This window comes from Numenius arquata, chromosome 4 (assembly GCF_964106895.1).
Source record: "Numenius arquata chromosome 4, bNumArq3.hap1.1, whole genome shotgun sequence".
In the NCBI taxonomy this organism is placed as follows: Eukaryota; Metazoa; Chordata; class Aves; order Charadriiformes; family Scolopacidae; genus Numenius; species Numenius arquata.
The window spans coordinates 23,329,445-23,344,826 of NC_133579.1; the positions used below are offsets into that span (position 1 = coordinate 23,329,445).

Sequence of the window (15,382 nt, forward strand, 5' to 3'; positions counted from 1 at the left end):
GAGATTTCTCAAATTACAGCTCCATAATTTTCAAACGTTACCTGAAAACATATTTTCCTTTATCTGTAAAATGATTAAATGGTATGAAAAAATACTGAAAACAAAACCTGTTCTGTTTACTGGATTTGGGAATTAAAGGCTGGCTGTTATTAAATTCAGGTCTTCTGCTTTCTGCAGTGCTTCCAAGATGATCCGTACCCATGTATATGAAATATAATAAATAAAGGAGCATATATACTGAATTTGCATTGTCTGAAAGTGGGACTTATTATGCTTGAACCTTGCAATTCATCTGCATATGTGCAGCAGTTCCAGTGTCTTGGTCAGTCACAGAATTAGGCTTGGGCACTCACAGCAGTCACAGTCAGTGATACTTTATTAGTAAAAGGCAGCCGTACCTTGTGAGTGATGGCAGTAGGGTTGGCTGGCATTTAGAGAATGCTGTTTTGTTCATAAAAAGCAACCCTTTGTATCTATCTAATCACAACATTTTTGATAAAAGGTATTTTTTATCCCTTTCAGCCTTACAGAGAGATGTTTCTGCACCTGAAGGGTGTTGTGTTAATATGGTAACACATAGAATGTCTGTTCCTAAAATCAGACTTTCTGGTTTCCTTCATTTAGCACATTTTTCACACACCGAGCATCAAAATCAACCAGTACTGATGCCTAAATAAATTAAACACCAGTGTTTTTTTCCTTATATTTATTTTTGTACCAATGAAAATGCAATAGGATTGTGATTGTAACCTGTATAGGTCATGTCTGTTGTCACAGTCTGGAAGGGAAACTAATAATTTGTCCTCAACCATGTATTAGACTGGTGAAAAATCAACAAAGTAACTTTCTTTGCTCACTAGTCACATTTTCTTCATGCATGAAAAATGATACTGCATTCAATTTCATTGTATTTGACATTCCAAGTGTAAAAAGTGTCTCTTAACGAGGTGATGTGACATGCTGAAAACTTGCAGAAGTGACTGGAAAATCTCTCCTGTGTCGTTTCCATCATTTTTTTAGGACAGTACATTGCTTTTCCAGTTGTCAACTTTTTTTTTTTTTTTTTACTTTAAACTAATACCTTTTTTTTTTTTTTTGCAGTTCTCATGTCACTCTATCTTTTGGGCATCTTTTTGTGTACAAAATTTCATTTTCCTCCATACTTACTTCACAGAAAATTTCCATTGATGCTAATGAGAATTACTGGGATGTTTGATGGCCCATTTACTCTGGAGCAACTTTAATCTATATTTTCTTTTTCAAGTATTGTGTCTTTTTAGAATTAATATTTTAATGAACCAAATATTTGCTGAATTACTGCTGAAACATTTTTGCAGTGAGAAACTGTAAGCAACAACAGCAACTGTAGCAAATTCACCAGTTTGTTGATTTAAACCCTCTGAGTAAAATTATGAAACATGGATGATTTAGCAAGTTTGTGGATTAAAGAAGCCTAAATTTAATGGATGCTGAGCACCATCAGCTACCTTAGATTTTATTCTCAGTTTGATTTCAGTGTGTACTTTCGAACTATTAAATTGCATGTAGTGCCTAAACATAGACCTAAGCACTGAACCCAGGCAAATCCCATTTAAACTTTTTGACTGAGGAAACTATCATCATCCATGTGTTTAAACACAAAAGCACATCTAGGAAATCAGTCACTTTAAAAGGAATATGTTTATAGCAATATGTGTACTTGCTGTCTCTTCTTACAAATGACTACTGAATTGATTATAATTTTACATATTTTCTAGTTGAATGCTTCTTTCCTGGCAGGTAACTCTTTCCTGGTAGATATACCAGTGAATAGTTGCAGTTATTTTTTGTATGTATTTCTCATGTGAGAGATGAGAAATGATTCTGGAGAACTGATCCACTGTAAGAAAGTATAATTTGGGTGGTTTTTTGGTTTTATTTTCCTTTTTCATGTCTGAGAACCCACCTCCCCACAGTCACCTCCCTGCCCCCCCCCCTTTTTTTTTGTCAAAATTAAGCATTTATTTGTGTATTGAGTTTATCCACATGCTTTAGATCTATATAATGATCTGGCATAGTATTATTTCAGCAATCCATTTAACAGATGACAATAGTAAAAGTCAAAAGAGAAGATTTCTACATGACTTAACACTGAAGATGACTATATTTGAAAAAAAAAATCGTAAGAAAGATTTCAATATATTCAATTAACTTTTTTCTTTTTGTTATGCAAACTCTATGGATTTAAGTAAAAAAATATATGTAATGATTTCTGTCTAATGATTATGCCTTTTCATTTTAATACGTATTAGGCTGTTTTTCTTGTGGGGACATCCATAGTTAAAACTAGGTGTAGAAGCTGAATTGATCTTTATCAGAATTCACATGCCTGGAAAAACAGATACTGTCAAAGAAAATATGGGCAGCCTTCATGAGATGGCAGCCTTTCAAAGACAAGGGCTAATAAAGGTTTAAAGCACCGACTCAGGGGTTCCACGAAGTTTGTTATCTGTGTTTTCTTTTTGCTTAACCTTTGTCACACCCCCAGAACGTAGATGGCTTACATCAGAACTTTAGATTTGCCCACATACTGGTGACTGTGTGTACCTGAGACTTCTTGTGTGCATGTTTCATGTTCATCTGGCCCACTGAAAGAAGCATTTATCTTCAAAAAAGCAGTGCTAGTTATTCTAGGCAGACCGCATTCTTGTACCTTCAGCAAAGCACGCCATTTCGAATATAGGTACATCTGCAGCATTACTTAGCTTTATTTTTTCTTCATTGGCTAACTTGAAATGGCTCCACATTAAATGGGCTGATTCTAGATAGCTTAATGCACAGGCACTTTGGGATTTCATTCTCACGCACACAAGTCATGGCCTGTGCCTGGTACAAGGAGTCTGTTCTCTTCTGAAACCAGGCTCCTCCAGCCAGGTGATCCTGGATCCATCACCTAAGATGCCTACTTGCTTCAGGAAGATTTTCCTTAAAGGTTGTCTAGAGGATATGTTTAGGCTGGCTTTTCCATGTTACTTAGTCAGCTCTGGGTTTAGAAGGTCACACTAGATGGCTGAATGTCCTTTTGGTTTTCAACTCTTGTTAAAAGTTGCATGAGTGAAGATGCTTCTCTGGGTGCACTAGAACAGAAGAAGCTTCAGCTTCTGAAAGCGCTGGTTGGTGAGACCTTCAGAAGTGGGAAATCAAATTTTCTCAAAAAGACATACGTGATGTCATGGCACTGCTAGGTGTCTTAGTTCCTGAGATTCGGGTGATAGTTTAGTCAAACAATTAAAAGGATGCATATGTGTCTATTCTTTCTTCACCCTTCAGCATCCTAGTTAATCACTGAACAACAGGATTAAAAATTCCAGCACAGGGGAATTTTATACTTTGATCAACCCAAGACCACAAACAACATAGGAACCATCATACTAAAGAAAGTGTTGGAAAGACCAAAGATTACTAACTAGGTTAGTCTCCTCTGTAAAAAGGAGCTCCGATAAAGACAGAAGTCTTCTCCTTACTGTGTCTTTGCAGAAGTAAATTTGATTCTTTCTGCATTGGAGTATTTGAAGATGTTTGTGTTACGAGTCAAAAACACATAGGACGTTCTGTATGAAAATGGTGTACTGCTATGACAGGGTGAAACAGGGTGAGCACACATGAAAAATAGTAATAAGGAGTATTCCTTCCTGTGTTTGTGTCAGTGGGTTAGGAGCAAAGTTGCCACCTCTTGGCTGCCCCATCTAGAATAGTGTGGGGGGGTTGTGTGTCCTTTTTTTTTTCTGATTGTGGCCTTCTGACACTTTAGATTACTGAAACACAGCAAGAAATAAAATGTTGCACATGTGCATACTATAGATTTGAGTAGAGTGTAATCAGAAACTTGTAGAAACCAGTCCTTGCATGGAAAAGCACGTGAATCTGGCTGCCTTGCCTTCTTTCCTTCTGCAAAATTAAACATCAGAAATTTTCTGTAGGAGAGTTTGGAAAACATGTTCAGTGACTTCTACTTACGTTACTAATGAATAAGGATTTGTCCCAATATGTTATAGTAACTACCAGTCTGTAAACTTAGTACAGAGTAATGCCTTTTAGCAAGTAAAATATTCAGATTCCTTTGTATCACAATTAATTTCCATTTTTGTCAACTTTACAAGCTCAGTTATTTTATCTAGAATTAAAATTAATGAGAAGTTATGCTTGATAAACAATTTGAAGTAACTGTAAAACTGTATTATTGAATAGTTAAACCTATTTAAGATAAAGATGCAGTCAGGACCAAGGTTGTCTAAATACTTATGTTCTGTTTCAAGAACTGACTTGAGAGGTTGCATCTCATTGAAATTCCAAGGTATCATCACCCATCAAAGTAAAAAAAAGACAAAACTTAAAAATTAGTTTTCTAATAACTGAGATATGTGTGTGCTTATATTTTTATAAGAGCACTTAGCTATGCGTTTATAGCATGCAACTATAACATATCCATTTCTTGACTTCTATGAAAAACGAAGGGTTTAAATTACTGCATGTATTTTATTTCATATGTTTTCTTTCCCAAGTAGACATTGTGCCATTTCATTTCCTTCTATGATATCATAGCATATGTATTAATAGAATTCTTTCCTTTGGGTTTGTTCAACGCAGAATTATGAATGTCTTGAAAATCATGTATTTTTTTAATGTAATGTCTATACAGTCATTCAAATTCTTTATTTGCACATCTGTAACATGATTATTTTGAAGATACACTTCAATGAAACACATTAATAGGCAATGAAAAATAGAGCATAAATTGAGTTAGCTGTTCATGTGAGAGCTGTTTGAACGTAATTTTATTGGAACTATACCTTTACGTTTCTTGTTGTTTGTTGTTTAAGTTGGGACCATAGTGTAAAATTCACACTGTCTCCTTTTTTTTTTTTCTCCTGTAAAGCTTATCAATTTCACTGGATATTTCCATTTGTACCTTCTTTTCTCACCTCTTGAGTCCAGGAAACAATTGTCGCACTTCATCAGTCAAGGACGTAGTTGGTGGTTAGCTAGAGTGAGGCTAAGGAATTGAGAACATTTGGGACTCCATCTACATCATGTACCGCATCCCACCATCTGAGCACATATCTTTCTCCTTGTTTTCCTTGCAACTCTTGGGCTGGGTTGACCATGGCAGAACGCCGGGTGCCCACAAGAGCTGCTCTGTCATCCTCCTGCTCAACTGGACAAGGGAGAAAATATGACAAAAGCCTTGTAGGTCGAGATAGAGGTAGAGAGATCATGCAACAGTTACCATCATGGGCAAAACAGACTTGATTCAGAGAAATTAATTTAATTTATTACTACTCAAATCAGAGTAGGATAATGAGAAATAAAAACTAAGTCTTAAAATACCTTCTTCGCATTCCTCCCTTCTTCCCAGGCTTAACTTTACTCCTGATTTCTCTGTTTCCTACCCCACAGCGGTGCAGGAGGACAGGCAATGGGGGCTGTGGTCAGTTCATCACATGTTCTCGCTGCTGTTCCTTCCTCCTCCAGGGTAGGACTCTTCACGCTCTTCCCCTGCTCCAGTGTGGGTCCCTTCCACAGGGTAGAGTCCTTCACGAACAGACTATTCCAGCGTGGGTCCCCCACGGGTCACAGGTCCTGCCAGCAAACCTGCTCCAGCATGGGCTGTCCATGGGGTAACAGCGTCCTTCAGGCATCCACCTGCTCCAGCGTGGGGTCCTCCACAGGTTGCAGGTGGATATTTGATATCTGCTCCACCGTTAACCTGCATGGGCTGCAGGGGGACAGCCTGCCTCACTATGGTCTTCATCACGGGCTCTTGGGGAATCCCTGCTCTGGTGCCTGGAGCACCTCCTCCCCCTGTTCTTCACAGACCTTGGTGTCTGCAGAGTTGTTTCTCTCACATGTTCTCACTCCTGTCTCCGGCTGCTGTTGCATAGGGGTTTTTTTAACCTTCTTAAATATGTTATCACAGAGGCACTACCACTGTTGCTGATGGGATTGTCCTTGGCCAGTGGTGTGTTTGTCTTGGAGCTGACTGGTATTGGCTCTATCAGATGTAGGGGAAGCTTCTAGCAACTTCTCACAGAAGTCATCTCCATAGCCCCCCTGCTACCAAAATGTGACCACACAAACCCAATACAGACTCTGCATGCAAAAATACTCAGATAATTGGGACCTACAACTGGTTCTCTTCTAACATCTGTAGATTCAAGTGCAGCGCAGATCACTTCTTCCATGTTTTTTTATTTGTCTCTTTCTTTCTCCAACTGTAAAATAAGGATTCTAGTATTATTTACTAGCTTTGGAAAAGAATCTTGAAATTCTCAAAATTAATTTGAGATTAATACAGATTACAAATGCTAATTACTGTTATGTTAGTAGAGGCAAAGCAAAATGATTATTTCTTTTAATGATGCTTTAACTTTAGATCACCATATTAAGGAAAGGAAAATAAAGGGGAAATTGAACTAGTAACTTTTGTTTTGCAGGTTCTTTCATGTTGGTGAATACATCTGGGAGATTTGCGGGACAGAAAGCTCACCTCCTGCTACCCCATCTGAAAGAAAATGATACACATTGTATTGATTTCCACTATTATGTTTCAAGCAAGAGTGGATCTAGCCCTGGCACTTTGAATATATATGTGAAAGTTAATGATGGTCCTATTGGTAACCCGGTCTGGAACACATCTATCACTGCTACTTGGAACAGAGCGGAACTGGCAATTAGCACTTTCTGGCCTAATTTTTATCAGGTATGTTTTACTTTTTATGAAATTTTGTTTCTCATAGTAGTCACCTGGTTCTTAGTCATCTTTTTGACTTGAAATCAAAATATCTTTCAGTATGTCTTGTTGATCTTTTTCTTAATTATATTTTTGTAGATATGCTAAATGTTTGTTTTTATATATACATGGCTGTGTTTATATGTTTACGTGTATTTATAGAGGTGTATGAAATGTATGCACACACATGTGCTTTAAATGTGGATGGAATAATTATATTGAAACAATTTAGAAATTTTGCCATTGATTTCAGTCAATTACCTCTGTTTCTCCATAATAAATTCACTCATTCTTTCAGTTCATTAGAGATGCTGGAATTGAATGCCAATAGATTTTATTGCAGTAGAGTCTTCAAGTTTCATTTAGATCAGCAATACTTGTTGCTTTAGAACCAGCAGAATCCTTCGAATCCTCGGTTTGAATCTTCAGTTTGAATGTAATAGCCATATTTTCTATCCAGTAGTAAACATAAATATAACAGTAGCTATCAAAGGAATGGGCTTCTGATTACATCCTAAAGATTTAGGGAGAATTTCACTTGACAGTTCCTTAGGATGCTGCTTTTCTGTAGGAAAGTTTACAGATTATATAATCATTCACTGTGGTATAGTAGTTCAACAGGGTTTTTTTTCTCTTTCTTCCCATGAAGTCCCATGCCTGTGTCTCCACAAGCAGGTAATTTGGTGTAATAATAGCAGACCAGTAAATCAAAAATGTTATTAAGGCTCCTCACATCTTCACTTGCAGTTTGGAAAGTTTGGTTTGGATTTTATTTGGTCCCTCCTGCTTAACATTGTCACCATACTTATGGTTTGAAGCTTTCTGAAGCAAAGCCATCCCAAAGATGGGGGTTCTTTGACTGCAGACCTCCCTAGGAATTCATTTCATGGTGTCATTCCAGGGGACGATAATATATTAATTCCTACATTAGTGCCCTGGCTACTAGTGTCACATGTGGCAGAGCCTTGTTTCTCTTCCTGCATGTGTTGTTTGGTGCCCCATCGTATTCTCATGAGTTTGGCAATGTCCACTGCAAGGTACTCTGGGGACTTATAGTTGGACCTCTTCATGGCTGCAGCGGCTGATCTGTGAGGAAGTCTCAAGTGAACTGAAGCCGTTCCTGTTGAAGCCTTTTTCCTCTAAGGAAAAAAATAAGCTGAAGAACTTTCTGGATTCTTTCCCTCTGATTGTTTCACCCACAACTGATAGAAAGTCCTGGTCCGAAAGACAATTTTGGAGTGTCAGGACCATCTTGTTCTTGGAACAAGGATACCTGGAAGTGGGTGCAATACTTGCAGACCCAAAAGAGCACACTCATTCATTTCCTCTTGCTTCAAATAGCGTGTTGCTTAGTTTTGTAGGGCATATTGACAGGGTCCGCATTTGCATCCAGTGCTCTGCCCAAGGTGGCTAAGAATTGCTACAACTGCATCATCAGGGCTTCCTGGAGAGCATTCAGGGTAAGTTTGTGGACATTTCGGCAAACTTCACTGGGAGCACTCGTGATGTGGATCTCCTATAATTGGCTGTGGGCTTGATGAGGGAATACCAGCACCTTTTCCAGAAGGGCAGGCATATTAGCAGAGTTGAGGTTCACCTCAGCATTGTGGTGGAAGCTGCGTACTACCTGCCTTTCTGAAGCATGAGGCTGTATCCTGATCACAGAGTCCAAGCTTGGTTTAGACATACCTTTACATCTCTCAGGGTGAAAGGGCAATGTGTATTCTGTTGGCTGTCAGAGTTCAAGGAGTGTTTGGACGATGCTGTTAGTCATATGGTTTAGTTTTAGGTAGTCCTGCAAGGAGCAGGGATTTGGACTCAGTGGTCTTTATGGGTCCCTTCCAACTCAAGGTGTTTCATGATTCTGTGACCTTACTGCAAGATTGTGGACCCCACGTTACTGATTTGATGCCAGTGTTGAGAATCCTCTCCAGTGATGCCAAAGAGCCTTTCTACCTTGACTGAAATAATGAGGACCACTCTGTGTTGTTAGCCTCAGTGGATGGTGCAAGAGGAGTAAAGCATCCCACAGACAATTTCGTGGCTGACATCAGATAAAACTCTGGGCCATTTGTAACAGGGGATCTACTGGAGGGTTTTGTGAGCATACTGGGTGGTTCAGGAGCGCTATGTGGTACACGTCACTGTGTGACTGTGTCTGTCGCTCACGACCAAGTCTGGACCTGGGTTTGAAGTGAATTATTAGAGGAGCTGCCAATTCCCTGTCTTCTGAAAGGAGTTTGGTTTTCATGCAACAGAACTGCTCTGTGAACCAGCTGTCAGTAGAGATGAGGATTGTGCTTCAACACCTCACTCTAGCTCTGAAACAAAATGCTAATGTGGACAGGGGAATAGAAGAAGCCTTGACTCTGACTAGTAAATTTAAGCTAAATTAAGAGGTTAATAAAATACAGGCAAGCTCTGACAGTTTTAAATGTTATTGTTATTAGTAATAATCTGTGTCATATTTCTAACAGTATGATACATCTAACTGATGTCTGAGCAATATGGCTGTTTGGCCATAGAAAGGTAACATTTCTAGTCTGCTTTCTACTCGAGACCTACCATCTGGACTGTTCACCGTGATTCGTAGGTCAGTCCTTATATGCTTGGATGGGGTACTGCAGTTTAGCAAATTACCATGTATCAGCTGGTATATAATAGACACCTGAGTCTGTCTGTAATGGATTCCAGGTGCTCTCTTTCCCTCTGGAAATATAGAAATTTTTACATAATCTTTCTTTCCCTGAAGAGTATAGTAAGAAATTTTCTTCACATTTTTTGCATATAGTCTGAAATAATACTTGGTTAGGTATTGCAATTTAGCTGATGTCCCAAAGTGTCTTATGCTATAGTAATATCTGTGGTGGTCCATGGAATCAGTGTAAAATAGGGTAACTCCACTGGTTTCACTGTAGATAAGCTAATTTGTTCTTGAAGAAGGTCTGTCTCCATTTTAACAGCTTACGGTCAGTTGTCTCAATTTTGATTGCCTCCATGCTCTCAGAAAACTGTGATGCAATTTCCTCACTTGTCCGGTGACATTTTCAATTTCTCATTGTTTCTGAACTCTTTTCGTCTGTGTTCATGCTTTTTCTTCTTCACAGAGTCTGTTTTGGAGGGGAGGCAGAAAGTTAGTGGCAAGCAGCTGGGAGAAGGGCAGGAAGAGAGAGGGTATATGTGGATCTTGTGAGAAGGTGCATCCACTCCAAGTTAGGTGGGAGCTCAGATGTCTGCATGTCATCTGTGTGGAGAAGGCAGAGGGCCCATCTGACAGGTGTCTAGCACCAGCTCTTTTGCCTAAGCTGCTATTCATTTGATTCCAAAACTCTGACCTCTTTCGGCACAAACCAGTGTGTTTCTCACATAACCTCCAAAACGTACAAGACTTCTTCGCAGGGATTTTCTGAGGCTGTCTGACCCTATTGAACAAAATTAAGAAAAGAAGATTTTTAAGGAAAGATAGAGCCCTTTTTAACTTTTCGCATATGAAGGTTGGTATTTTCCCAATGAGTAACCTTCAGGAAAAGACTCAGCATTGGTAGATGAAGGGACAAAGCAATGTAATTGTGTGATTTTCTCTGTTGTGTTTTAAATCACATATCCGTGTAGGGATCTGCATGTTTGTGAATGCCTTATAATTCCATTCCATTAGTAGGAATGTGTCTAGCAGCAAATGAAACCAAAATGTACTACAGAACTCTGAAGACAAATTATATATGATAACATTTCAGTTACAATATTTATACAATTCAGGATCCTTAAAAACACCGTGGTGTTGGTCTGTTTTGCTGTTGATTCATGAAAAACTTAAGCAAAATAACTCTCACTAATGGTAGCCGACTACAAATTGGATTACATATTGTGGAGTGAATTTTAATCCAACTTCTAAAGATTTATTTGTTTAAACCACGTATTATTAACACATATATGCAAAGCATTCAAAAGATTTAATAATTAACAGTATTTTATTATTGTAGCACCAGTTATCCAAGCTTCTTAATACCTTTCATGTTGGGTTTCCATTTAGAATTGACTCTTTAGAAGTACAGTCTCTGAATAAAGCAATAAATTTCTTTTAGTATACACTTTTCTTTTTACTAGGTAATTATTTGTGTAGGTTTCACCCCATATGAAAGCTGTGCTACATATATAAATCACAATGATAACCTGCATGTAACAACACTAATTGTAGTTTAATTACTGCTTATTTAAACTTAAATTGTTAAGTATTCTGGTGATTAAGGATATATTTAATTACATAATTAATGGTCTTCTGAGTGCTACCGCTTAACATCTTCCTTTGACTTTAGCATATGTCTACCTTGCAGTCCAGTTACTGATTACAGTATAGTTGCAGTAACGTAGGTTCAAGCTGCCAAACACCTTCTGAGGGTCAAAGATAATCAGCACAGCTTGTTCTTTTCTGCTGTGCCTCCTGGTCTCCGAGCTATTTGTTTTGAAGTCTCTGGGATATTTCTACAGGAGTTAGTCTTATTTCTGTATTATAAAATCCCTTTAGGAGTGCTCCCCTGAGGGGGCATTGGCTTCCTCTTTTTATCATTGGTCACAGGAGAAATTGTTTGCTTTGCTGGGATATCGTCTACTTGGTGCATCTTAAAGCAAGAGCATCAAGGAGTTTATTGTGCCATTAGAGACAGCCTGCAAACAAAACGAGGCTTCGCATAATTACTAAGACCTTCACCCTCCTCCTTACTTGAATAGAATTAAGATGTACACAGAAAAAGGATTAAATGCTATGTAGATTTCTATGGGTAATGGTGAGCCTGTTTTTGGATTCTCGGGGAGCAGTCTCAGTAGGTCGAGAGGCTCTAAAATTGATGCTTTGAGATACAAGTCAGTCCTGAAAAGGCTACTCCTCTAGTGAGGAGAGGGTGGGAGGGGTTTTGGGGGTTTGTTTGGGGGTTTGTTTTCTTTAATGTGTTGTTTTCTGCCCCTCATTTCGATCTTTTAGCAGGAGGAAAATCTGTTGATTTCAGAGTTGTTTTCCTGTTTTGTGTATTTGGGGTACTGGAGTAATTTTTTTTCTTTTTCCTTATGTTAATTAATGATTCTCTGACCAATTAGTAGTATTTTAAATATATTTTATGTTTTTGAAGCACTGCAGTTTTGGAACTTTACAACATGCAAAATGCCGCTACTGGGTTGAGTCTGGTGAGCGGCTTGTGTTCCCTGCTCCTAACCCTGCGAGCAAGCAATTTGGCACAGCACCGTTGGAAGTTACACACCGTCCTCCTATCAGTTTTTATTTTTTGAATTATTTCCTTTGTTTGCTAGGAGTCAGGCATGGCAGCAGCGAGCTGAAACAAATCTTGATTAAATAACACAACAAACAGTGCAGTTTTAAAATCCAGAAATGGAATTGAAAGGATTAAAAATAGCTTCCAGTGGAGCAACACTACTCTATGCCGTTGCACCTTCTTTAAACATGAATTCCTATGAAGCTAGAATGAGAAAATGGGATAAGAGCCTGGCAGTAATTCCTGATCTTTTTTAGTAAGGACACAAAGGACTTACATGGTATCACTTCACACTGAGATGAGATTTACCCTTTACCATTCTGACACTTTCCCCTGTAAATTAGGAGTTTAGGGAATAAGAAGCAGTAGATGCAACCTACCTTTTCAAATCTGGACTTAAACTTTCATTTGTTTCATAACCTGCTTTGTACATGCTTTGCTTGGAGTTTGATTCATGCAATGTACTGAAGTCATCAGCTAGGACAGAGAATTAAGCTTCGTGTGTGGTAAAGGTCAGACTCACATTCTCACGTGTTGTGTGTGTTGCATTCAGCTGCACGCATATGGTTCCTGAGCTGCGCTTTGAACTCAAAGGAAACTTTGAAATGCATATTGCGTTTTTACTCACCAACCCTGTGACAGGCATCTTAAATAGATCTTCTTCACTGAGTTGGGTGATTTTGGAATAGTTATTTTGAGAAAGATGCACCAGGGCAAACCGCATACCTAAATTTAAAAGCCCCAGCAGTCTAAAAATGGCCAACAGTAAACAGGTGCGTGCTTTTTGTCATGTACACAAGGCTCTGTTATTTTCTCTCATCCCTTGTTCCTAAACCGAGAAAGCTACTGGGTCTTCAGTAGAGAAATATAAGACAACAACTAGTTTGAAAACAGAAAGAGAATAATAAGATTTAATAAGCCTTAGCGTCAGGAGCTCAGTTTTCGGTGTTGCTCACCCATAAGAGGTTTCTTTGGAATCTCATGTTGGCAGCAACCACCAAAATCTTGTTTAATGTGCTTGAGTGCATGTGTGAGTGCCAAATGGTAGTTGTGTAGCAGTGAGAAGTGGGGAAGGACATGGCATAAAGCAAATTCCCAGCCAGGGAGGCCTGACCATGTTTTAAGCAGCCCAAGTCAATCAGCTGTGATGGGTTTCTGTGGGGCCTGGGACTGAATCAGGTCAGGAACCACCCTTCACATGGCTTTGACGAGGCAGCAGCCGTCAAAGGGTGATTGTGCCCCTGGTTATAAAGCGGGTAGTCCTAGGATGAGTCAAAAGGGGAGAGGAGAACTCAACCCCCGGGGGTACAAACCAATGCCAGTTTTCTGGAGAAAAACTTTTCCCCAGGGCTTGTAAAATACAGTCAAAGAGAGGCACTCTCTGCAGGGAGAAGCCATCACTGCCCACTGACCAGGGGCGCGGGGAAGCGGGATCGCAGCCTGACGTGAAGTTACTTTCTTAACACTCCTTTCTCTCTCTTGTTTTTGCAAACTGCTATTTTTAAGTCGTGTGAAGTAGGGAGTGTTTATTTTAGGTACAATCCACCTTTTGACTAAAAGCGTTTCAATTTCGCAACAACAAAGGCAGGAATTCACGGAGTGAGGTTGTGTGGCAACAAAACCTGTTTATTTCTATTGTTCTTTGGAACAGCCAAGTTATCTTGAGTCGCACATTTTCAGCAGTAAGCATTTATGTTGGTGAGCAGACCCCCTTTCTTTGTTCATAGGTAGCAAGGGGAAGTGGCAGGAATGAAAAGCTAATTTTGCTCTTCACTGAAGCAGGGAGGATCAGGGACAGTGCAGTGCTAAGCCACTTCCCTGGTTCCTGTTTGGCAGGCCTGCGAGGCGGGGGAGTGGTGTAAAACAGCTCTTGGGCCAACATTCGGCAGCATTTTTCCTGACTAAATGAATTCAGTGTTTTAACCGGTTGTTTCCTGACTGATAAGGAGGTGGAATAATAGGCGAAAAAATCCAAGGGCTGCCCAGTCTGACGTAGCTGGAGTGTTGTCTCTATTTTGACTGGGGTCTTTTGTATTGCCTGCAGGTGTTGCGTCAGTCAGCCCTGAGGAAATGCGGAGTTTGGAGGTGGGAGTAGAAATGTTAACTTTTACAAGACCAGCAACTTTTCAAATGTGAAATGATGGAAAAAAAATGGCATGAAATAAGTTTCTAGGTTTCATTTTTAGTGAATATTCTAGTTCATATCTCTTCACTTGGGTAAAAAACTGGCTGGATGGCTGTGCCCAGAGAGTTGTGATTAATGGGGTGAAATCTTGTTGGCGGCCGGTCATCAGTGGTGTCCCTCAGGGATCAGTTTTGGGGCCAGTATTGTTTAATATCTTTATTGATGATCTGGATGAGGGGATTGAGTGCACCCTCAGTAAGATTGCAGATGACACCAAGCTAGGTGGGAGTGTTGATCTGCTTACAGAAGGACCTGGACAGGTTGGATCCATGGGCCAAGGCCAATGAGATGAGGTTTAATAAGGCCAAGTGCCAGGTTCTGCATTTTGGTCACAACAACCCCAGGCAACGCTACAGGCTTGGTGAAGAGTGTCTGGAAAGCTGCCCAGCAGAAAAGGACCTGGGGGTATTGGTGGACAGCTGGCTTAACATGAGCCAGCAGTGTGCCCAGGTGGCCACCAAGCTGGTGGTGGGTCTAGAGAACAAGTCATATGAGGAGAGGCTGAGGGAACTGGTTGTAGAGAGATGGGTGTTGACCTCTTCTCCCAAATGAATAATGACAGGACCAGAGGAAATGGTATGAAGTTGCAGCAGGGGAGGATTAGATTAGATATTAGGAAGAATTACTTTACTGAGAGAGTGGTCAGGCACTGGAACAGCCTGCCCAGGGAGGTGGTGGAGTCGCCATCCCTGGAGGTATTAAGAAACATGTAGACATGGCACTTCAGGGCATGCTCTAGTGCCCGAGATTGTTGGTTTGTGTCTGTGGGTTTTTTTTTTAAGTGTGGGGTTGTTTTTTTTTTTTTGGTGGTGGGTTTTTTTTTTTTGTGTGTGGTTGGACTCAATGATCTCAAAGGTCCCTTCCAACCATGAAGATTCTGAGATTCTGTGAAATTACTAGCAGAACTGATCCAGATTTGTAAATAGTCTTGATAGCGCTAATATAAGCTTTTGTATGAATAAATGAGCTACCAGAAGTGTTTCTAGGCCTGTTCTTGAGCACCCTTTTAGAGTATGCAGCACATTTATGGGACTTTCAGAAATGTGTCATATGTAAGATGAAATTATTATTTTTTTAGTGTAAAAAGGGAAAATGGTTAGTTAAGCAGATATTTTAGTCCATAATCTTAATTTATTAATTTAAATAAAGCAAAATTCTGGATTTGGA

General features: G+C 39.6%; 1 protein-coding gene across 4 annotated transcripts in view; it reads left to right on the forward strand.

The window, feature by feature from the left end:
* Window positions 1–15,382, forward strand: part of PTPRM (protein tyrosine phosphatase receptor type M) — a 481,541-nt gene that overhangs the window by 150,114 nt on the left and 316,045 nt on the right. For all 4 annotated transcript variants that reach the window (XM_074146330.1, XM_074146332.1, XM_074146329.1 and 1 more), the window contains exon 3: window positions 6,474–6,739. In XM_074146330.1, coding sequence (XP_074002431.1) covers window positions 6,474–6,739 — 266 coding nt within the window. The remainder of the gene's footprint in view (window positions 1–6,473; window positions 6,740–15,382) is intronic.